This window comes from Schistocerca piceifrons, chromosome 5, assembly GCF_021461385.2.
Source record: "Schistocerca piceifrons isolate TAMUIC-IGC-003096 chromosome 5, iqSchPice1.1, whole genome shotgun sequence".
NCBI lineage: Eukaryota > Metazoa > Arthropoda > Insecta > Orthoptera > Acrididae > Schistocerca > Schistocerca piceifrons.
This window is the reverse complement of record NC_060142.1, coordinates 200894489-200920185: the sequence shown is the minus strand read 5'-3', so window position 1 is coordinate 200920185 and position 25697 is coordinate 200894489. Positions and strand designations below refer to the sequence as shown.

Here is a 25697-nt window from a genome sequence, read left to right as displayed (position 1 = left end):
AGGAAACCGTACTCTATCCCTTGTCCCTCTCATTGGTTATTAATTTCATTATCGATAACTCCTGACGTAGGTCATCTTTGGTTAATGATGGCGCTAGTGTTTACAGTGTGTGTGTGTTATCTTTTCCGAGTTTCTCTGAAAACCGAGCTTTTAAATTCCTTTGAACAGCGCTTACTTGCCGCAGTTTTGTCTTGATAGTGGCTCGGTATACTCCTGTCGAAATATCGGCGGTCTCCTGGCTGCATTCCCGTAAGTTATTTGAACTCTGTACACTTGTTGTTTAAATTCTTCAGGAAACCGTACTCTATCCCTTGTCCCTCTCATTGGTTATTAATTTCATTATCGATAACTCCTGACGTAGGTCATCTTTGGTTAATGATGGCGCTAGTGTTTACAGTGTGTGTGTGTTATCTTTTCCGAGTTTCTCTGAAAACCGAGCTTTTAAATTCCTTTGAACAGCGCTTACTTGCCGCAGTTTTGTCTTGATAATGGCTCGGTATACTCCTGTCGAAATATCGGCGGTCTCCTGGCTGCATTCCCGTAAGTTATTTGAACTCTGTACACGGCGGGAGAAACTCACCTCCCACATACTTAAGAGTTGTTATTAAGTCATTTGATCTCAACCAGTTATACTGTATATGCACTGACAGTACTGGGGATGGTATTGGAGAATAAATCATCCAGTTTACTAAACATGGAAGGAAAGAAGATAAAAATCATAGAATTTTCAGCTAAGTTTAATCTAGATGCAAGTAGAACCTCAGTATACAAACAAAGGAAGCATTTGATATTACTTGAGTTTTCGGTACTTTAGGAATGGTTGTGTTTACACACCAAAAAGATCTGACATGTTTGGAAGAGTAAAGATTGATGCAAAACTGACTGAAATGAAAGTTCTAATTTTGAACAGTTTAAACTGAGAGCTGAATACACCTCATGAAAACAGGAGAAAAGTGCTTGACAAATTGTCGCGATTATCAATTGTTATGATACTACATGGGAACAAATTGTTTAACGAAGCTGTTTGGGATTTCTCCATCAATTATGCAGCCAGAGAGAAAACTATAGAGTAAATTTGTAAGAATTTGTGCCACAAGGAAATTAGAGACGACATCTGGAGGAGAATCGAGATATATTACAGAAGAAAGGAGAGCAACAACCTTACTGGTTTTATAAAATACCCACTGACGTAGTGTTTTTAAGCACAAATGAAAAGTGAGGATACTGCGCTTTATGTTGACCTCTGGGATATGTCGAAGCTGTAGAAAAAGTATGCCATTTGTACTGTGGACCGGTGGCTCACAAGAATTTTATTGTCAGTGAATATACACGTTTTCATGGAGTAATATAGCTTGCACAAAATAATATTAAGTTGTGAGAAAGTCAAAGTAACAAAAAGTATCAGCCAAAAACCAGTTAAGGGCGTCAGACCCATCGATATTCTAGAAAATGGAAAGTCGATCAGTGTGTTCCAGTGTGTGATGAATATTTTTTTCAAAATTTGTATAAATGCACCCTTTTACGATAAGATGGAGAGATTATATTTTCCTGAGTTTGGAAACCTGAACTCAGTATTTTTTGACACTGTGTTGCAATATGTTCTGCACGTACAGAAGGTGAAAATGGCCATCCAAAGTGCAGAATAAACATATAACTATCTATATCATCCGGATAGTAACTTGGCCTAGAGATTTACGCGGGTAATAGAGCAATTATTTCAAAGCTATTGTAGAAAGAAACATCTTTCTTAGATCAGAAACTAGCCGTGTACCTGTGCTTCACACTAAAGTTTACAGAATAGCCTGTGGATAAAGTCATTTTCTTATGAGATATTTTATACAGGGTATTTGTCATGAACTGCTATATTTATATATGATGATATCAAGGTAAATACTTTGTTCGTTCTCTATTAATATCTTTCATTTGCTAACTATCCCTATCAGTAGTTAGTGCCTTCAGTAGTTTGAATCTTTTATTTAGCTGGCAGTAGTGGCGCTCTCTAATCGACATACTGTTGAAGTGGCTTGGATGCCCACGGCCACCACTTCCTGCATCTCTTATAAACAGGTGTAACTACATGTTTTCTAATGTCACTATTATCTATTCTTTTTTATTTAGTTCACTGTTACTAGAATCGCGGGCTTGAGGCGTATGGATTTTATGTGGGACAGCCTCGCAGTTTCTATGATGACTCGGCGGGCAGCCTGCAGGGAACCAAAGCTTTTGGGTTCCGCGGAAAGTCTGATTGCTGTGCTGAAACTTAAAGCAATTGACGGAAGAGCACCACCAGAAGTGGAGCCTGGGGCTTAATTTGGAAATCTCACCGGGCCCGGACACCGGAAGGACTGTCAGATTGGTAGCTCTTTCTTGATTCGCTAGAGGGTGGTGCATGGCCGTTTTCAGTAGATGGAACAAATTGTGTGGTTAATTCCGATAACGAGCGAGACTCTAGCCTACTAACTATTCGCGTCACAGCCTTCATGCTATCAGCGATTACTTTTCTTCTTAGAGGGACAGGCGGTTTCTAGCCGCACGAGATTGAGAAATAAGAGGTCTGTGATGCTCTTAGACGTTCTGGCCCGCACGTACGCTACAGTGAGGGCATCAATGCTTCTCCCTAGACTGGAAGGTCTGGTTAACCCGGTGAGCCTCCTCCGTGCAAGGGATTGGGGCTCGCAGTTGTTCCCCGTGAGCAAGGAATTCCTATTTATCCCCCTGTTTAAACGAAATACCACCAGCGTTGCAAGTCTGAGTGGACTGATGTCTGGTTGTTGGTTTAATGAATTCGCTGGCGTAACATTAGCTGGCGAATCATAAAGGAACAGCCAGAAAAGGAGTATGTATTTGCTTAGAGTTGTAAGTACCCATGAAAAAAAATGGGAGAATTTCACATGGGCGTTTCTTGAACACTTCATCTGTTACGCGTTCTACTCCTCCGATAATCTTCAGAGCTGACTACCAAGAACAAGGTTCAGGAGGAGGCACTGTATCCGTTTGGGACAAAAACAAACACATTGACTCACGTACTTCAGTAATTTATTAGTGATTATGTCATGCTGTAAATTATGATTTTTACCATAAATATTTGTAAACAATGTTCACTGGATAAAAAGTCCTCGGTTAACTTTCTGCTTCAAAGTCGGATAAAATCTCAAGCTCGATCATCGTTAAGAGCTACGACTGGCTATTGTGAAGCTGGAGAGGATCCCACTGCCATGCTCAGAGGAGGCATCTGATTTTCTACATTGCGTCATGATGACGTTACAGAGATGTCGTAAGCTGAGATGTCGTCCTCCGCGTTCATACATTACGATTGTGTTTGCTACCCATCGTCGTTTGTTGCGCCGCCACGTATATCGGTCAGTAAACTATGTGAGATTTTCTTCTTTGATCTTCCTTTGCCAAGCGTACGCCTCCAAGCCTTGCTACATGCTTAACATGTGTCCCTATTGAAGTTGTCATGACACCGATTTCCACTGGTCCTCTAGTCGCAGAGTCCCAATATTTCGAAGCATGACCTAGAATTCTGTCTGTTCGAATGTGACATTGTGTTTGTTTATTAGACTGTGTGTCGGCCACAGCTGATTTTTCAGATATCTGTACTTACTTGTTGTTGCACTGCGAAATGATAGCCTCCCTATGTGTTGGCCTTCCTGGCTTGGTTGAACCGCATCACACCTTGATTTCCTTGACAGAACTGACCTAATGTAGCAGTAGTAGTAACACCAGTTTCATTCATCTATGAATCACTTTTACAAGAGTATTGCTCACGTCATTGTGTTACAATTTAAGAACAATGAAAACTGCATAATTTATATGTACAGGAATTTACGTGCAAACAGGTCTAGTTTAACGAAGTCGAGACACTCAGTTGGCCGTGGCCTTATTGTAATTTAGGGAAACCACAGACAACGTAAATCAGAATGGCTCGATGGAGAATGGAGCCTCCAGCCTTCCGAATACAAAATTAGTCTGTTTTAAAAAATGCTACCTCATTCGGTTTATTCGCATTGTACATTACTGTCTTGCAAAGAAATAACGAACACGGCCGCTGCTACACTCTTCACTCGTTTACCACTACCAGACACTGTACACACTACACACTACCCACACCATCAACTAGCATCAGCACAATTTTGTCTTCTGCAACTTCCCGTTTGCTAACCTGTAAAACTAAATCTGTATCTCTATGAGTAAGATGTTGAGCTCAGGAAGAGAATAAGCTTTTAGTACCGTTCATTGCATTGCTTTTGGAGTAAGTTTTCCACTAAACAAAGAAAAGAGAAAAGAAGGAAAAAGATAATGTGAAAATGTTATGTGAAATGGTAGATGTTTTGTTAGTATTGTCATTATTGTTATTATTTGCTTGCGACACACTCTTTACCAAACCTGTACTCTGTTCTGTCAAACTAATCCTTACTGTCTAGAATATTCTTCATAAAATATACTTTTAACAGCCATTTAAGTAATTTCCTTTCAATAATATCTTAATTTCATTGAGCAGTTTGTACACTTTTATTCTTTGGTAGAAAATGTTGTTTTGGATTCTATGTTTATTCTCTTTTTGGTAAATGTTAGTTCACTCTAGATTTCATTCCTTAGTCATAGCCAGAGCTGTTTGTGCAGAAATTTTCAACGTTATTTTTGATGAGCATAAGTATTTGGTAAATGTACTCACATAGTTATTAAACATCCCCAGTGCTCTGAACAGTTATTTACAATCTGCTCCACTACGTCTGCTAGTTTTTTGTTGTTCTTATTATGGTATTTTAATGTAGTTTGAAATCTGTGTTTATATTTTGTGTATTTGTGCCACAGAAAAGAATTCTGTAGCAAAGAACTGACTGTACATGTTAATAGTATGTAACTAAAAGATACTGGCTCTTTACACAGTGATGACAGGAATCTGCAGACATAACATGCTGATATCGTTTCGTTTCCAAGCATCTCCCCGTGTTCTCTCCAGTTCAACTGAGAATCGGTATTCCTTTCTACAAGTTTTGTGTGTTTAACACAATCTATAAAAATAGCGTCTATACTATTTTGATTTAACAGTGCCATTTTTCCTGTTCAAACTGATTTTCGTGACATTTTTCCTCTGTATGTTGACTGTCACATTATGTTATACTGACCAATTCTAAACTTCCTTGAGAAGTTGATTTGTTTTCTCTACAATGAGTTTTCTTGTTTTTTCAGCGAATATAATGTTGATGTTATCGGCGAAGATTATTTTTTCTCCACGCGTAACACTATTGGGAAAGTCATTGATGTATTCCAGGAACAGTATTGGTCTTCATATGCGACGCCAAAGAACTCCAATATCAATATACGAGCGTGGGAACTTAAATAGTGTCAAGTATTTATTCACAACCGAGGCAAAAGAGGTACGTGTTTGCACCTGTTACTGTTCTTCAAAGTAGTCACCAGCGTTGTGTAGAACCCGTTGCCAGCGATGTGGAAGGCGTAGCGTACCGTTAGCAGAGCCTGTTCTGTTGATGGTGCGAATGGAGAGGTCTACTGCCTGTCGAATCTCTGGAACAGTTCTGAAGCGAATGCCACGAAGTGGTTCCTTCATCTTGGGAGTCAAATCAAAGGCACAAGAACTTAAGTCTGGGGAGTATAGTGGACGGTACAGTACTTCCCAGTCCATATCGACCGAACAGAGCAGTCACAGCTTGCGCTGTATGTGCCCGTGCATTGTCGGGCAAAATGATGGGAGGGTTGCGCAGAAAGTGTCGCCGCTTCTTTCGCAAAGCTGTTCGCTCCAAAAACGAACAGTAATACTGTGCATTGACGATCTGCCGTGGAGGAACGTAATGCGTTAGGATAACACCATCACAGTCGTACACGAGAACCACCATAACTTTAGACCGCTCCATTCGCACCATCAACAGAACAGACACTGCTTACGGTATACTATGCCCTCCACATCGCTGCAACGGCTTCTACACAACGCTGGTGACTGCTTTGAAGGACAGTAACAGGTACAAATATGTAACTCTTTTGTATCGGTTGTGAATAAATGGTTGCCACTATTTAAGTTCCAACTCTCGTATTTTGTTTCTGGCAAGTGCTTCACTAACAGTTTATTCTTATTTAAGGTTTATGTTACCTACACTCATTGTAACCTACCTTTAAGGTATGATTGGCATCAGTCATTAACTACACCTCTTATTCCTAATGATTCTAGAGTATTTAGTAGAATCTTATAGCCAGCTTTGTCAAGAGCACTGCCGGCCGGTGTGGCCGTGCGGTTATAGGCGCTTCAGTCTGGCTCCGCGTGACCGATACGGTCGCAGGTTCGAATCCTGCCTGGGGCATGGATGTGTGTGATGTCCTTAGGTTAGTTACGTTTAAGTAGTTCTAAGTTCTAGGGGACTGATGACCTCAGATGTTAAGTCCCATAGTACTCAGAGCCATTTGTCAAGAGCACTGTCAAGAGCATCAAGAACCCCTTTTGTGAATTCTACTAAGGCTGACTCTGTACTTTTACCACTATGTAACGAAAACTACGATTCATTTACAAGGTTGTATTTATTCAAGTAATTCGTTAATCTTCTTTCATAATCGATTCTATTATTTCTGAGAATGTCTGCCTTATCCGTTACCTTTCTCTAGCAAAGACACAACTCTTACCTATTTATAATACTCTAGACATTTTCCTGTGTTTATTAACAAAGCATCGTTTCTGCATCCATAATGGTACTTTATCTAAGTCTAGTGAATTTTCATTTTTAAACCTTGTACAATTTAACTGATTTCATCCTCCATGATAGGTAATAACATGATCGTATTAGTGCATAGTTATTTACGGATGTTATATTTGTTTTTGGGACTTTTTTGTATTTTCTCTGCTGTATTTTAAAAATGCTCATTCACATATTTTCCGGTGATATGGATCGTTTGTTACTTTATCCACTCCATTAACGGTATGTTACTGTCTCTGTATGTTTATCTTCTTAGAGATGGTTGTGGGACTCCGCAGTTCGATACAGGATGTGAAACTAAACGCCTTTCAGCCGTCTAGTTTCCAAATTTATTTAATGTGGCTACCAGTTTCAGCGTTTTACTGCGCCATATTCAGGACCCTGACTGACGTGTAGGAAGATTCTACCTCGGTTGTGATCGAAACCAATACTGGTATTAGTATATTTCTACTTGCTACAATCACTTCAACCATCATCTGCCGTCAGATGACGGTTGAAGTGATCGCTGTAGCAAGTAGAAATCTACTAACAGCAGTATTGGTGGCCCCTGATTCGATCACAACTGATGTAGAATCTTCCTACACGTCGGTAGGTGCCAGAAGATTGCGCAGTAAAACGCTGAAACTGGTAGCCACATTAAACAAATTTGGAAACTAGACGGCTGAAAGGTATTTAGTTTCACATCCTGTATGTTGCCATGTTTTTGTTTGCCTCTCCATGCTTCCTGTTAACGTCACCCCGGAGTGCTTTAATTTTTTCTCTGTATTTTATATTATTTAGCCATTAATGAATTTTTTGCACCAGTCAGCACCCTTCTGTAAATCGTCATCTGTCTCTGACTGAAATTTGAGAAGTGTAACTCATTATAAACTTCTGTCACGGCACTGAGGCACTTGAGGGTTTGGAAAGGCTTCCTAATACCGGTTCTTATTCAGTTGCTTTTGCGAAACATTGCTACTCTTGTGGATATATTTTGAAATGTCTTTTAAAGTTTAAATTCAAATGATAGTGTCAACTTAGAGAATCTGGTGTTTACATTGGTTTCTCTATGTCACGGACTGAATATTCATTGTTTCTGAACGGCGTTGTCAGCTGATTAAACTCAGAGCCGAAGTGGTCTTTGTCCAAAGTAGTCCTGGCTCTGTGTATTAGCGTGTTAAACATAGGTCTCTTCTGATATCCCACGTCGGCACTTGGTAGGAAGACAGTGGAGCTCCTAATGAACTTTGATCTCTCTGAAGAACTTGCGAAAAATGTGTAAACATGAGCACTCAGACCACCCACGCTACATTGCCTGAAATACATGAAGAAGTCATACCACTAGGACCAATAGTTAGTATCAGTGGCTCTCCTCCATACAGACTGCAAAGAACACTGCTCTGCTAAACGTAAGGACGAGACAGATAAAGTGCCGTAACATACTCATTACTCAGTGGAGACGAATGAAAGTGTTGGAGAAAGTTGTCGGAGGCTACTCAGTCATCTGCAGCAAGCAGGACATCACACGGCATGAGATCAGCGAGGCTATAGCGCCACATGGGACCGGCCGCGCAACCCGAGGCACTTGAAGGAATAGGAAAAGACAGCGTGTGTCAATCAGCAAGAAGTTAAGGTGCACCGTGATGATGTTCTCCATTACAATATAAACCAGAGACAACATTTGGATGACTTCATACAGGAAAGTCAAAGACGTATGGGTAATCAAGGCAACAAGGGACCCACGTCAAAAACCGGGTGCAGTTGCAAGTACATTCAACAGGACTGCAAGGCGCTGCACAGTGGCACGTCGACTCTTTGCCAGGTAGTCTGTACATTGTGTTGAAATGAATTAAATGCCATGGAATGAAATTAATACTTTTATAGGGATCAAATGAATGAAGACGCAGTGACATGATGTCAGTGCTTAGCTCAGCCTACAATATAATAAACCTGCAGTCGCAACTGAAAATTTGTACCGAGCTGCGACTCAGACCTGGATTTTCTGGTTATCGCGACCATTTGCCTCAACCATTTGGTTGTTTGAGTTCGCCCCATTCGAACTTTCGCAGTCACTGATGCGCCTATAGGCCTACTCTGAGGAGACAAAAGGCATGAGATAGCAATATGCACGTAACAGATAGCGGTAGTATCGCGTACACAAGGTATAAGAGGGCGGTGCACTGGCGGGGCTGTCATTTGCACTCAGGTGATTCGTGTCAAAGGTCTTCGAGTTGATTATGGTCTCATAATGGAAATTAACATATTTTGAACGCGGAAGGGTAACTGGAACTAGACGTATGAGACATTCCGTTTCGGAAACCGTTAGGCAATTCAACATTTCGAGATCAACAGTATCAAGAATGTGACGACAACATCAAACCTCAGGCGTTACTTCTCACCAGGGGCAACGCAGTGGCCGATGGCCTTCGCTTAACGGCGACATTGTCTGCAGCGCATCTCTTTTGTTTGTGACCATATCGGTTGGATCCAGGATAACTGGAGAACCGTGGCATGGTCAAATGAGTCCCGATTTCGGTTGGTAGAAGCTGTTGGATGGGTTCGAGTGTGGCACTGACCCCACGAAGCCACGGACCCGTCAACAAGTTACTGTGCAAGCTGATGGTGGCTCCATATTCGTGTGGGCTGCGTTTACGTGGAATGGACTCGCGATTGCTTTGAAGAACATCCTGGACAATTTTAGCGAACGATTTGGCCACTCAGATTGGCCGACGTGAAACCCATCGAAGATTTATGGGACATAATCGAGAGATTAGTTTGTGCACAAAATTCTGCACTAGCAACACTTTTGCAATTATGGACGGCTGTAGAGGCAGCATGGCTCAATATTTCTGCAGGGTCTTCCGCAGACTTGGTGAGTCCATGCCACGTCGAGTTGCTGCACTACATCAGGAAGGAGGAGGTCCGACACGATACTTTGGGGTATCCCCTGACTATTGCCACCTCAGTGTGCATCGCTGACGTCAGCTGGTGTAGACTTATGGAAAATTTGTATGACCACGCATTACGCCGTTACTGGAGAACGAAATCTACTCTATAAAAAACAACAACAATTGGCTCCGGAAGATAGATCTTGCGCAATACAGGTCGCTTTGTCGAGCGATATGGGGCAGTGGTTAGCACTCTGAAGTCGCATTCGGGAGGACAACGGTACAAACCCGCGTCCGGCCACCCTCGTTTAGGTTTCCGCGATTTCCCTAATCGCTTCACGCCAATGCAGGTATGGTCCCTTTGAAAGGGCACGACCGGCTTCCTTCGCCATCCTTCCCTAATCCGATGGGACCGATCACCTCGCTGTTTGGTCCTGTTCCCCAAATCAACCTGCGAACCAACAGGTCACTCTGTTCGTCCTTGAAGTCTAGGGTGACGTAAATAAAGGCGTACAGATTAATATCGTGTTCCTTGAGTTCCGGAAGGCATTCTATACAGTTCCACACTGTCGCTCGATTAACAGAGTACAAACTTCCATTATGTGATCAAAAGTATCCAGACACTCTCAAAAATATACGTTTTTCATATTAGGTGCATTGTGGTGCCACCTACTGCCAGGTACTCCATATCAGCGACCTCAGCAGTCATTAAAAATCGCGAGAGGGCAGAATGGGGAGCTCCGCGGAAATCACGTACTTCGAACGTGGTCAGGTTATTGGGTGTCACTTGTGTCGTACGTCTGTACGCGAAATTTCTACACTCCTAAACATCCCTAGGTCCACTGTTTCCACTGTGATAGTGAAGTGGAAACGTGAAGGGACACGTGCAACACAAAAGCTTAAAGACTCTCTTCGTCTTTGACTGAGAGACACCGCCGACAATTGAAGAGGGTCGTAATGTATAATAGGCAGACATCTATCCAGACCATCACACTGGAATTCCAAACTGCATCTGGATCCACTGAAAGTACTGTGACAGTTAGGCGGTAAGCGAGAAGTCTTGGATTTCATGGTCGAGCGGCTGCTCGTTAAGTCAAACGACACCTCTCTTGGTGTAAGAAGCGTAAACAATGGACGATTGAACTGTGGAAAAACGTTGCGTGGAGTGGCGAATCACGGCAGACAATGTGGCGATCCGATGACAGGGAGTGGGTATGGAGAATGCCCGGTAAACGTCATATGCCAGCGTGTGCAGTGCCAACAGTAAAGTTCGGAGGCGGTGGTAGTGGTATGGTGTTGTCGTGTTTTTCATGGAGGGGGCTTATACCCCTTGTTGTTTTGCGTGGCACTATCACAGCATAGGCCTATATTGAAGTTTTAAGCACCTTCTTCCATCCCAATCCAAGACCGGGATGGCGATTGCATCTTTCAACACGATCGAGCACCTGTTCATAATGCACGGCCTGTGGTGAAGTGGTTACACAACAATAACAGCCCTGTAATGGACTGACCTGCACAGAGTCCTGACCTGAATCCTATGGAACACCTTTGGGATGTTTTGGAACGCCGACATCGTGCCAGGCCTCACCGACATCGATGCGTCTCCTCAGTGCAGCACTCCGTGAAGAATGGGCTGCCATTTCCCAAGAAACCTTCCAGTACCTTACTGAACGTATGCCTGGGAGAGTGGAAGGTGTCATCAAGGCTAAGGGTGGGCCACCACCATGCTAAATTCCAGCATTACCGATGGAGGGCGCCACGAACTTGTAAGTCATTTTGAGCCAAATGTCCGGATACTTTTGTTCACATAGTCTATCTAGTATCAGGCCTTATTTGTGATTGGATGTAGGACTCCCTTGCCGATAGCATGTAACGCTTCGTACTTAACGGAACATTATCGCAAGATGTAAAGAAACTTTTGGGATTAGCATAATTACACTGAGGTGACAAAAGTCATGGGATACCTTTTAATATCGTGTTGGACATCCTTTTGCCTGACGTAGGGTACCAGCTCGATGTGGCATGGAGTCAATAAGTGGTTGGAAATCCCCTGCAGGAACATGCTGCCTCTGTAGCCGTCCATAATTGCAAAAAGGTTGTCAGTGCAGGATTTTTTGCACGAACTGACGTCTCGATGATGTCCCATAAATTTGCGATAGGATAGCTGGCCTAGAGGAGCAGCTGCATTCCGTATAAACACAGCTCACACCGTTATGGAGCCACCATCAGCTTGCTCAGTGCCTTTTTAAAACTTGGATTCATGGCCTCATGTGGTCTGTGCCACACTCGAAACCTTCCATCAGCTCTTACCAACAGAAATCCACATCTACATTTATACTCCGCAAGCCACCCAACGGTGTGTGGCGGAGGGCACTTTGCGTGCCACTGTCATTACCTCCCTTTCCTGTTCCAGTCGCGTATGGTACGCGGGAAGAACGACTGCCGGAAAGCCTCCGTGCGCGCTCGAATCTCTCTAATTTTACATTCGTGATCTCCTCGGGAGGTATAAGTAGGGGGAAGCAATATATTCGGTACCTCATCCAGAAACCTACCCTCTCAAAACCTGGACAGGAAGCTGCACCGCGATGCAGAGCGCCTCTCTTGCAGAGTCTGCCACTTGAATTTGCTAAACATCTCCGTAACGCTATCACGCTTACCAAATAACCCTGTGACGAAACGCGTTGCTCTTCTTTGGATCTTCTCTATCTCCTCTGTCAACCCGACCTGGTACGGATCCCACACTGATGAGCAATACTCAAGTATAGGTCGAACGAGTGTTTTGTAAGCCACCTCCTTTTTCTAAGGACTCTCCCAATGAATCTCAACCTGGCACCCGCCTTACCAACAATTAATTTTATATGATCATTCCAATTCAAATCGTTCCGTACGCATACTCCCAGATATTTTACAGAAGTAACTGCTACCAGTGTTTGTTCCGCTATCATATAATCATAAAATAAAAGATCCTTCTTTCTATGTATTCGCAACACATTACATTTGTATATGTTAAGGGTCAATTGCCACTCCCTGCACCAAGTGCCTATCCGCTGCAGATCTTCCTGCATTTCGCTGCAATTTTCTAATGCTGCAACTTTTCTGTATACTACAGCATCATCCGCGAAAAGCCGCATGGAACTTCCGACACTATCTACTAGATCATAGCGACTCATCTGACCAGATCACGGTTTCCCAGTCGTCTAGGGGCCAATCGATTCGGTCACGATACCAGGAGAAAAGCTGCAGGCGATATCGAGCTGTTAGCAAAAGCATTCGCATCGCTCGTCTACTGCCGTAGCCCTTTAACGCCAAATTTCGCAGCACTATCCAAACGCAGTGTAGCATGTCTATTAGCACTGAAATTTCCTACGCAAGCGCCGCTGATCTCGGTCGGTAAGTGAACGCCGTCGGCCACTGGATTGTCCGTGGTGAGACGTACTTGGTATTCTCGACACACTCTTGATACATCGGTGTAGTTGTTAACGTTGGAAACTCCTTAAGGCTATTAGCGGACGATGCTGTTTTCTACAGGAATATAGCAATGGCAGAGGACTGCAGCGAAATGCCGGAAGAGCTGCAGGGCATCGACGAATTGGTGCAGCAACTGTCAGTTGACCCTGAACGCAAATACATTTTTGTTGTTGTGGGAGGTTGCGGTACAGCTTCACCGGCTTAGCACCGGTATAACTGCCTTGGCGTAATTGTAAAACTTTACTGTATTACAATGACATCGGAGTTCAACCAAATACATGTAACTTAAGACGCATAAATAAGTGAAGAGATTCACTAATATTTGATTGTAATACTGACGACAAATCACTGAAAACAGTAACTTCTGTGAAATACCTATGAGTAGCCATCCTGAGGTATCTTAATCCTTTGAGAAACTGTGGTTTCTGCCTCAAACCTCTATTTTTCAAATTTTATTTTGAAGTACCAGTTCTTTCGCGTGAAACCATCGATGCTATTGCAAGACAGACATCTAGCTGTATACTGAGGTACGTCTAAGAATCTAGTGCTTTTCAGCTGTTACTTACTGTGCCATGTTGTCGTAGGAGATCATGACATGTTTTTTTTTTTTTAATTTTTACATTGATCGTGTTGAGGAGATCACTGAAAGTTAAAACACGTCTGTCTAAAGTTATTGTAACGTAAATATTTGCGTCCTGTAAAGTATTTTAGTGGAATACTGATGTTTTATCTGAATAATATATTAAATAAACACAGCACTCTTGACACACGTTAACAACAAGGGATATGATGAACACTTGCAATTCCCGCATGGTATTTTTATGTTCACCGACCAAAGATGTGAGATGCAGTCATTATGGTGTAGTGACAAAAATAAGAGAGAATAATAATAATAATAATAATAATAATAATAATAGATAGCTGAATCTGAACCCTGCTTGCTTACAATAGCTGTCGTAGGATCCTTTAATTCCTCCGGGACTTTGTCATCGCAGTTACGTCGTAACAGGTGAGACCAGTATTATGCAATAGATCCCTAAAGTGTAGCAGGTCTGACAGATTATCCACTCAAATGTCTACCAGAAGATACAAGAATTATCCCATATAACACGCTGATGAAATGAATTAAACAGAAAAATAGCAGATACTATTGTAAACTTTGGAGGTCTCCAAAGGAAAACGGGTTACTTGACTTGAATGTAGTTCATTTTCACGTCTCTGATTTTTCAGGATTCTGAAGCTTACGATGCTGATGATGGCGAATTTGACCATACGTTTCCCCCTTCTCCGATAACATTCCGTTGCAATTTGACGTCCTTCTGACCAGTGGTGTTATTTCTACAGCGTTTCGAAAGTTTAATTATAATCACCCTGTACATCTTGCTGGGAATGAGATGATCAGTGACGGAGCACAAGCTTGGATTGAATGACAATGGGGAGGAAATGGCTGTATTTTTTTCAGGGAACTGACAACTGACACATCACTTAAAGAAAATCATTGCTGCAGACAGCAGTCAGAATAGTTTGCGATCCTTTCAGTATGTCGTTGGCAGACGGACATACTAGCATTAGCTTCTCTGACTAAATACTTCTTTACATACCAGAGTAGATGACATTTAGGCATAACAAAGGTGGATAATTAGTTCGAAAGTCGAAAGGCGGCTGTTGAATGTATGGTATCACGGATCGATAACACCCTCACCGGCGCTTCACAGTTGACAATGGAAACGTACGTTTCTGACAGATGCCGATAGCTGTCGCGCGTGGTCCCGACGGATCCAACGACGAGCGCCTGGTAGCCACACATTCAGCGGCTCCGACTGCGAGCACCCTCCGACGCCGCAGTGTACAATGGTCTGCGGCAGATCCATGGCCCTGTCTCAGTCGGTCTTCGACATTCTTCAGCCACATCCAGCCTTCGACAATTCGCTCTTGCATTTGCAGCGAGAGCCTCACACTGCACACAGGTTAACTGTAATAGCTGGACTTTGTTACTGTTTATTCTTTTGCAAAGTTTCTTCGCAATGCTTGTAGAAAGCTACAAGTTGAGTAAAACTTCTGTTTACTGTGTTTACGTGTTCGCTAATCATTTCTGTTCCTGTCCGTTTTTCCTACGTTGACACTTGCTGCACCACTCACTAGTCCACTCCTCCTTACCGTTTTCTACGAAGCAGTACACAGCAAACGTCCATCTCAGTTTGTAGTACACTTGAGCCAGAAAAAAAGCCATTGAACGGCATCTGTATAGGCGGCCTGCCTGAAAAAACTCTGCCGTTCTTAATTTGTGGTGTTGGTTGCCAAAGTGGTCGAAAACGATATTTCTTTCTGTAATTGAGCTTCTTGACCTAGTCACAGAAACGGGAATACATCTGAGAAACTCATGCAGCTGTTTTGCATTCTCTCGGTATGTGTCCATCCATCAAATTAATTTAGGGCTTGCCTGCAGCTATTCTCCAGGAAGCGGGGCTCTGGGAGGCACACGAATAATTTAGATGAGAAATATATAGTCTGATTAAAATTATATAGTCTGATTAAAATAGTTGACATTTCACGCGTTGGAGCTATTTTCCTCCACTCAGAGCGCTCAATGCCATGCTTGAAACGTTCGCACAGTGCAAAATGGCCATAAAATTTGTCAGTTCATTTCCCACTCCTTGTCCGGCATTCTTTCTTGCTGTGTTTGGATCTCGAATCATGGGTCTATCACTTTTATTTTGTATTTCACCATACGTGATAACCACACTGAAACCAACAAACTCTTTCTCTCTCTCTCTCTCTCTCTCTCTCTCTCTCTCTCTCTCTCTCTCACACACACACACACACACACACACACACACACACACACACACACACACACGCAAAACAACACAACACGAATACCGAGTGGGGTAGCACAGTGTTATTTTTATTCACTTAATTTGTTTAAATGTAATTTTTTTATTTCTAATTATTTGCCATGTCATTTTTCATCGTCATATTGACTTTTTATTTATGTGTGTGTCTTGTGTATTGAACCAGGGACCAAGACACGACGGAGAGATTTCGTCCCACAGTAGCCTTCAGTGGTTCACAACCCCACACAAGGCCACAGCAGTGCACCCACCCCAGCGCCGCCCCACTCCGAACCCAGGTTTATTGTGCAGTTCGGGCCTCCAGTGGACACTGCCCCCCCCCCCCCCCCCAATCCCCCTTCCCGGGAACGTCGTGACCACAAATGTTTGAGTGGTAGAGTAATTATGGTGTACACATACGTGGAGACAGTGTTTGCACAGTAATTGCCGACATGGTGTAACTGAGGCGGAATAAGGGGAACCAACTCGCATTCAGCGAAGCAGATGGAAAACCTTCTTAAAAACCATCCACAGGCTGGCCGGCACCCCGGACCTCGCTATGGACGTGCACGGCCTACCACTGAGGATGAAGGCATTAATGTCCTTCACTGTAGCGATGAAGACCCTTTCAGGACTAGCCCAGAAATTAGAAACATCCTACAGCTAAGCGTCAGCAGATGAACTATACGTTATCATCTCAAGGAGAAAGGAAGGTATAGACTAAAATCGGCCTTAACGATATGTTGAAGGAGCAACATAAGGCTGCCAGATTACACTTTGCACTGGCGGACAGTGTAAATCGCTTTCGTACTTGTATGAAGTTATATTTACGGACGACAAGGCATTTTCTAGTGCACTAAATGGTTCGGTCCATGTATATCGTCCAAGTGGAGAGGGATTCGACAACAAATATGTCCAGCAGACACAAAGCTGTGGCCAAACTTCTGTTACAATTTGGGATGAATATCAGCAAACGGTTGCGGCCTCTTGTGGGAACTGAACTGTCTACTTTCTAGCTATTACTGCTGCAAAATACTAACTAACATAATGCCTCTTTCTGTTCGTTCCTCAGTGCACATAGCGAACTGTGTAAAACAGTGGCTCCAAATGAACGGACACGTTGATCTGTTGCTATACCAGAGGAAACGAAGTGCTGTACAAGATGGAGAGTACTTTATTCGCCCCAGAACTCAAATCAAATTTATTGTCGAATATTTGCTTTGAAAAAGATTTCCTAAATAGGTTCCTCGTAAATACTATTTCGAACGTCGCGGAAATTTACTTTGTCAACAGTACTACCCCTTGTATCGGACCACACAAGTCGGTAACAGCACTGCACCCATGTAGGGTAGCGTAGTGGTGAGCATGTAATCTATAATTGTCAGGTTCGAATTCTGTCAGTTGTACAAATTTTATTCGTTGTAAAAGAAGGATGAGTAGATTAGGAGGAGAAAGTAATTGTAGCGCCCAAAGTATTCATATTGTTGTAATCATTTGAGTACGTGGCTTGCCATCTTCGTTGAAGGAAACCAAGGGCAAATAGTCTTCACTAGCTTCCGTACTGTAAATACGCTTCAGTTTGAGGATGAACTCAACTTGCAGCTGATAATCGTTTTCTAGTTTTACCAGTACCCTTAGGAGGTAAACACGGTTTCGACCAATGATTTACACAGTTATAAAAACACAGCATGTGGTACCTCGTGGGTAAAATACTTAAGCAGTGCTATCAGATGAAACGATCGACGCGGCCCAGACTGTGTGTACTTTGTTTTTAAACCCCTTGCTACCTGGCCAATGATACTTTCTTATTAGAGAAATTTGTGAACGTTTAATTAAGACGTGTTTAGAGGAGAATACATTCCTTCACCTACGGCGACAAGCCGCTTTTCGTCGCATTTCACTGGTTGAAAGAGAAAAACTCAATGTCTGAAAAATAAGAGCAAATCTGCCAGAGAATATAAAGTGAAGCGGAAAATATAAGTCAGCAATATGAGCATATTGCACCACCTGGGGCCTGAACTGATGTAGGGCCTGTTTGAGTGAGGCATATAGAGCTTGAAATCTGGGCACAATTAAATTTTTCAATCCTTATGCATTGTTTGCACACGAAGTTACTAATACAGTGTTGTTACGGAGCCCAATGAGTCGTCAACTGTGTATTTTCCGGTGAGAAAGGGCGCTGTCAAACAGTCTTCACAATATCATATTACTGCAACTGATGTTCCATAGAGTTAGAATTTCTTTTTGGCGACTAAGTGTAAGGTCGCTAAGTCGGATGTGAGGTTTCCAACTGTGCAATAATTTTCTGCATTGTTGAAAATGTGAACTTAGACTAGATTTAGTTTTAATGTAATCAATGAATAATTACAGATGTGTGATATTAACTTGAAAAATATTCCCTGGATATGGAGACTAAATAATTTAACTATTTTTGGGCACATGACTAACAAGCGTTAAATGCTTCCTTGAGCAACCCTGTAGCGGCAGCTATATGAAGAACATAATAGCAATAATTCATAAACCCTTGAGTAAATCAGAGATACAAAACGAATATTAAATAAAAAAGTATTCTGCTGTTCATGACGACTGATTTTAGATGTGAAAGTAAGGTATCACTGCAGTTATGTATAACATAACTAGCCGATAAATGTGAGACAATTAACTTCCCTTATAAGTAGTCATAATACCTGCTCTCTGAAATAGTGTCCAATAGTTATAAACCACCGATGCTATTGCTTATACATTGATGACACGTTGTTATAAAGATGAAAATTTAAAAAAAATGAAAGGTATGTTTTATATGTAATTTTATACTGGCACATATTTTATTAAAGCGCCTTGTACATGAACTGTATCTTATATTGCCATCCTGCATCGTCTTATTTCACAGTCTCCTATTACATAATCGTTGTCATCCTTCGCTTTCAGAAAACCTACCAATAATGTCAAATCATACTGCATAATTCTGTAAATGACGACTGTGTAGGCTTTCAAAGCTAATTCTATTACAGATATCATATGGTTAAGATATTATATCATCGTGACGTCACAAAATGTTTCGAATTTTTATCTGATGATATAGGCAGCATTCCGTGACACTTAACAGCATGCTGTGGCTCCTTTACATGCAGTTTGTGTAAACTTTGTCTTTATGATTACTTGGTGAATACTACACTGATGTTATGTTAATTCTGTTAATCCCGATGTTAAACAAAAGTATGACCCTGTTACATTGTCCCGTTATACTCTAAATCCAGTCGTCAATTACTCTGTCCTATACCACGAAGAGGCAAGATGTGACATGTATCTACCTTGTTGGTGTTGTTTGTACCTCAACTTGCACGTAACTTATGATAGCACGCCTGGCTTGTCATTGTAATGGTACGTTTTTATTTTTATTTAAATTTTACTTATTAGAGGTATTCATTATTATATTTTGACTTCGGATTTTATCCGTTCATATAAGCAGAGTTTTATGAGAGTTATTATTTTACAGCAAATTGTATAGTCCTAATGTGACACAGTGTTTAAGCGCTTTGTGATGTAACTACCACCTCTCGGTTTTAGGGGTCTGTAATTTTTGCCCTTGAGCTGTGTGTATGCCCTCCTGCATTTTTTTGCATGACTGTAAGCCTGTAAAAAATGGTTCAAATGGATCTGAGCGCTATGGGACTTAACTTCTGAGGTCATCAGTCCCCTAGAACTTAGAACTACTTAAACCTAACTTACCTAAGGACATCACACACATCCATGATCCATGCCCGAGGCAGGATTCGAACCTGCGACTGTAGCGGTCGCGTGGTGCCAGACTGAAGCGCCTAGAACCGCTCGGCCACATCGGTCGGCTGTAAGCCTGTAACCCCGATATATTTTCTTTTTACAGACATGAAGATGGTAATACATACTGCCGAAACTAGTGATTCAGTAATTGTGTTAACACAGCGGTCTTGGAAAATAAATCGGTTTTCACAAGAATATTATAGTACAAAATCAATTTAAGTGTTATGAAGCCTATTCGGAAGGTATTTGTCTGGAGTGTTGCATTGTACGGAAATAAAACGTGGACGATGAGCAGTTCGGCCAGTAAGAGAACAGAAGTTTTTGCAATGTGGTGCTGTAGAAGAATGTTGAAGATTAGATACATATATCTGAGGAGGTACTGAAACGAATTAAGGAAAAAAAGAAATCTGTGGCACAAGTCGAGTATGAGGGGCGTTGAATAAGCAATACAACAATTTTTTTTGAAAGCAGGGGTTTTATTCAGGATTCCATTACATAATATTATTGCTCGCTCTTCTGGCTACAAAATCCTATTTTTCAATGTAACCTCGCTTCAGTGCGACGGCCTGACCCCATCTTACTGGGAGGGCCTGTATAGACCCATGGTATCACTGTACTGGTCGTCGTCGGTGCCAAAGCCTTGCTGCACCAGTACTGTTTCCCGCGGAGTGCACCCTTCATTGGGCCAAATAGATGAAAGCTGTGAGATCCGGGCTGTAGTGTGGACGAGGAAGAACAGTCCAATGAAGTTTTGTGAGCTCCTCTTTGGTGCGCAGACTTTTGCGCTTTTGTAGCGATGAACACGCTGAAGTCGTTTCTTCAATTTTCTGAGGGTAGCACAATACACTTCAGAGTTGATCGTTGCACCATGAGGGAGCACATCAAACAGGATAACCCCTTCAGAATCCCAGAAGACAGTCGCCATGACTCTGTGGTTCTGTACTTTTTGCTCGGGGGAGGAGGAGGAGGAGATTAGTGTTTAACGTCCCGTCGACAACGAGGTCATTAGAGACGGAGCGCAAGCTCGGGTTAGGGAAGGATGGGGAAGGAAATCGGCCGTGCCCTTTCAAAGGAACCATCCCGGCATTTGCCTGAAGCGATTTAGGGAAATCACGGAAAACCTAAATCAGGATGGCCGGAGACGGGATTGAACCGTCTTCCTCCCGAATGTGAGTCCAGTGTTTGCTCGGGGGAGAGATGGTGTTGCGCCACTTCATGGATTGCCATTTTGTTTCCAGTTCGACGTGATACGCCTATATTTCATCGCCTGTGACGACGTTCGACAACTGCCACGATCAGCTATGCAACGCGTAAGCAATTGCGCACAGATGGTCCTTCGTTGCTCTTTGTGGTTTTCTGGTAGGCGAAAACGAACCCAGCGGGCAAACACCTTTGAGTACCTCAACTGGTGGACGAGCGGGTCATCACTACCAACAGAGACATCCAGTTCAGCAGTGAGGTATTTGAATGTGATCTGTCGATCACATCGAATGAGAGTCTCCGTCAGTTCCAACACTGCAGGGATCATAGATATGCACGGCCAGGCGGCACTCGTTGCGATGATGTCAGACGCCTCGCCCAACGACTCACCATGATTTTGTTCACTCCATAGACATTCTGAGAGCTTCTACGAATATCTACGATGCTCTGGTTTTCTGCCAAAAGAAACTCCGTGACAGCTCTTTGCTTGGAATGCACCCCCGCTACAGACGACATTGTGAAGGCTACGTATAGCGCCGCCACGTACTGGAATTTCATGAAACTACAGGAGTTGGATCGGGAATATTTCACGACGTCTCCCAACAAATTACGCATTTCTTCTGCCGAAACTGACCGGGAAAAAGAGTGCTGCACTACTCATTGAAAGCCACTTGTCAAAGAAGGGATCGAGTGATGGGAAACATCCTGAGGCGTCAATGAATAGTCAGTTTGTTAACGGAAAGTTTTGGAGGGGGGAGTACAAAAATTGTAGCGGGAGACCAACGCTTGAATGCAATCAGCAGGTTCAAATGGCTGTTGATTTTCGTACTTACACAGAGATGAAAAGTCTTGCACAGACTAGAGTAGCATAGAGAGCTCCATCAGACCAGTTTTCGACTAAAGACTACCACCACCACCACCACCACAACAACAACAACAACACATAATGTTGTTTAATATGACAACTAGTTTACAGGAAGGACACAGCTCTTCAGTGTAAATGTGGACCGGCCACGGTGGCCGAGCGGTTCTAGGAACCACGCGGGTCGCAGGTTCAAATCCTGCCTTGGACGTGGATGTGTGTGATGTCCTTAGGTTAGTTAGGTTTATGTAGTTCTAAGTTTAGGGGACTGATTACCTCAGCTGTTAAGTCCCATAGTGCTTAGAACCATTTGAACCATTTTTTTTGTAAATCTGCCTACACGCTAACGGTATACATAAATAGCTTTAAATAGTACGTACATAATAATGAAGCCTTGGTGAAACTAATTAACTGAAGCACTCAGAGGATTTTGCTCTCTCTTTCTCCATTTCTCTGTCCATCTGTCTGTCTGTCTCTCTCCCTCTATCTCTGTATTGTTCTTTCTTCTCCTGCTTCAGGGTACCTGTATCTGTATGTAGGCATACTATCTACAATAAGTTGTTATCAAGAAAGACTAAGTGTAGTTTGTTTTCAAATTTGTGCTTATTGCTTATCAGTCCAGCACTATACCACACATTTTAATTAGGACTAAATACATTCGATTTGATGTCTACTGACCACATAATTGTGTGATGCGAATGCTTGTTTCTTGTAAAATAAAATAAGGAGCACTTCGTTGATACGTACGTAAGTTTTAAGAACTGATTTGTGCAAGAAGCTGGTAGTAGCTTCTTCAGGTAATAAAAGAGACACTGTAAGTAGGGACTCTGTGAAAACGAGTAATAGTTGTTTATTTATCTACCTGTTCCATTTGTTTTATTTTCACAGGGCTCTTTAATTAACAAAATGTTTTCTATTACTAATTAAAAGTTTGCTTTTGGAATGGATAATCAAATGTGAAAATATTATCTGTGACGCCGATAGGGAAGTATGAATCATTTATTTCTTTTCCAGTTTGATTTGTTCCTGACACAATGTGAGAGCAGAGATCAGCAACATACGTGCACACAGGACCTAAAGATGAGCATAGTAGACATCTGTGATCATCTGGCAGACAAGAATCAGATGTGGACAGAGGGAGTGGAACACATATTGGAATTTGACCCCCACTGCCCCGTAAAGCCAGTAAGTAGAAGCGACTTTACACTGAAGGAATCATCTCATGTTTAATATCGTTTGGTTTAAATGCATAGACAAGGATGTGTACGTCAGTAAGTCTACTCTAAGGGTCAGTGTCTAATGCTTAGTATAGGGAACATGCAGGGGTTGGACTAAAAATGGAAATAGAGCGAGGACTCCATGACTGAACATAAATGCAGATGATAGCGAAGCCGGCAGGTTGCGCTGTTGTTTACGACCACGAACGGCACGGCTTAATGTCCTCAGCACGCTGCTAATGCCAGTCGTGGTCACAACGGTGTTCTGTGTATTTTGTCAAGTGAATTCAAACGTGGGCAAATTGTTAGTGCTTGTACTGTGGTTGCTTCCGTAACCAAGGTAGCCGAAATGTTTGGTGTGTCGAGAGCCACCAAACCAAAGATTTATACTACACACAAGGAATGCGGTAATCCGTCACCGGCTATGTCACAACGTGAACGAAAGTGTTTCTTGACTGATAGTGATGGACGTTCATTGAAGAGGATTTTGACGAAAAATAAGAGGACTATAGCTGCAAATGTCGCTGCAGAACTGAATGTCGCACTTGCGAACCCAATCAGCACCAATAACGAAGGGAACTCCGCAAGTATTGCACAGCGGGCTGGAGTTCCAAAACCACTCATCAGTGATCAAAATACCCGCAACAGGAATACGTGGAGCGACGAAAGAAAGCCATTTGGTCGGATGTGTCTTATAGCATAATGTTTGCAGCTTCTGGCCGAGTTCGTGTTCCAAGAACGAAACGCGGCGGGGGTTCGGTGATGATTTGGACCCCTTGGGTACTCTGCAAGGGCACATTGCTGCAAGGGGTATACGACCATTGTGGCTAATTAGGGCCATCCCACAGTACAATGTCTGTTTCCCAATGCCAATGCTTTATTCGAAGACGACGCTGCTCCTGTTCGTTCAGCTCGCGTCATCCAGGACTTGTTATGGGAGCACGAGGACGAATTGTCGCGTATCTCCTAGCTACCACAGTCACCAGATCCCAATATTACGGACTCCTTGTGATACACTTTGGAGAGAAGCACACGTGATCGCTATCTGCCTTCATCACTGTTACCTGAACTTATCACATTTTGCTTGAAGAACGTTATAAGATTCCCTCAAAGACCATACACGGCTAATCCATTCCGGATGACCAGAAGCTGTTTTGAATGCCAACGGTTTTCCTACACCATGTAAGTAAAGGTACTGTGTTGTTTCTGTGGTGTTTCCATATTTTCGTCCACCTCCTTAGCTCAATGGACAGGATGTTAGTCACCCACTTAAAAGAACATGGTGATCGCTTTGGAGCGCTGTAGGTGGCACTCGGCTGTCATGCGATCCTCCACTGCTGATGTGTCACGCCAGTGCAGTCCTGGGTACGTCTCAGTCGGTTGCATGGAATCAGCATAGTCAGTTGGAGATGAGACGGGATGGCACAAAGGAGTATATGATGTATTTGATGTGTTCGGAGGGACCAATGACCAATCCGTAAATTAAGCTGCCAGATTTATTATTTTGTCAACACTGACGGTCTAAAGCGGTGGTTGTCAAACTGCTGCCTGTGGGCCACATGCGGTTCGATGTGTGTGAAATCTTATGGGACTTAACTGCTAAGGTCGTAAGTCCCTAAGCTTACACACTACTTTTATCCTAAGGACAAACACATACACCCATGCCCGAGGGGGGACTCGAACCTCCGCCGGGACCAGCCGCACAGTCCATGATTGTTGCACCTTGGCCGGACGGGATGGCCGAGCGGTTCTAGGCACTACAGTCTGGAACCGCGTGACGGCTATGGTCGCAGGTTCGAATCCTGCCTCGGGCATGGATGTGTGTGATGTCCTTAGGTTAGTTAGGTTTAAGTAGTTCTAAGTTCTAGGGAACTGATGACCTGAGAAGTTGAGTCCCATAGTGCTCAGAGCCATTTGAACCATTGTGCAGCGCCTTAGACCGCTCGGGTAATCCCGCGCATATGCGGTTCGAACCGAGTATTCATGCGGCCCGCGATTCTTAGCCGTATTATAAAATAATATGCATAAAGCAACTAACAGCTGAATCCAGAAACATAAACTGACTTTGAGAGCTTCGTACGAGTGTATACTGAGGTGCCAAAAGTAATGGGATACCTCGTCATATCGTGTCGGATCCCCTATTGCAGGTGTAGTGCAGTAACTCGAAGTGGCATGTACTCAACAAGTCACTCGATGTCCCCTGCAGAAATATTGAGCATGCGGCCTCTATAACCGTCCATAGGTCCGAAAGTGAGGCCAATATAGAATTTTGAGCACGAACTGATCTCTCTGTTTTGTCCTATGAATGTTCGATGGTATTCACGTCGGGCGATCTGGGTGGGCAAATCATTCGCGCGAATGTAGTTCAAACAAGTTGGGAACAATTGTGGTCCGGTAACGTACCGCACTGTCTATCGCTTCTATCGCTTGCGCCTTGGTCCCGCATTGTGCGCGGGGTTGACGTGGTTAAATCGGATTTGGTATGTTAATGTGAAGGGGTAGCCGGATGCCCTTCCTGCCACCACCCTGTACCCCCCGGGACGGAATCAGAGTACTCCATCTGTAAATCATGGAAAAGTGCGGACGTGTGTCAAATGTCTGTGAGTCGTGTAACTGAGGCGGGACGTGCGGACCAGCCCGGTATCCACCTAGAGGGATGTGAAAAACCGCCTAAAAACCACACCCAGGCTGCCCAGCACACCTGCCCTCGTCGTTAATCCGGCGGGCGGATTCGATTTGGGGCGGTGACGTGCAGCACTGCCAGC

At 43.1% G+C, this 25697-nt stretch overlaps 1 protein-coding gene across 1 annotated transcript in view; it reads left to right on the top strand.

Annotated features, from left to right (window-relative positions):
* Positions 1 to 25697, top strand: part of LOC124798319 — a 73783-nt gene that overhangs the window by 33230 nt on the left and 14856 nt on the right. The window contains exon 3 of the mRNA XM_047261659.1: positions 22730 to 22900. Coding sequence (XP_047117615.1) covers positions 22730 to 22900 — 171 coding nt within the window. The remainder of the gene's footprint in view (positions 1 to 22729; positions 22901 to 25697) is intronic.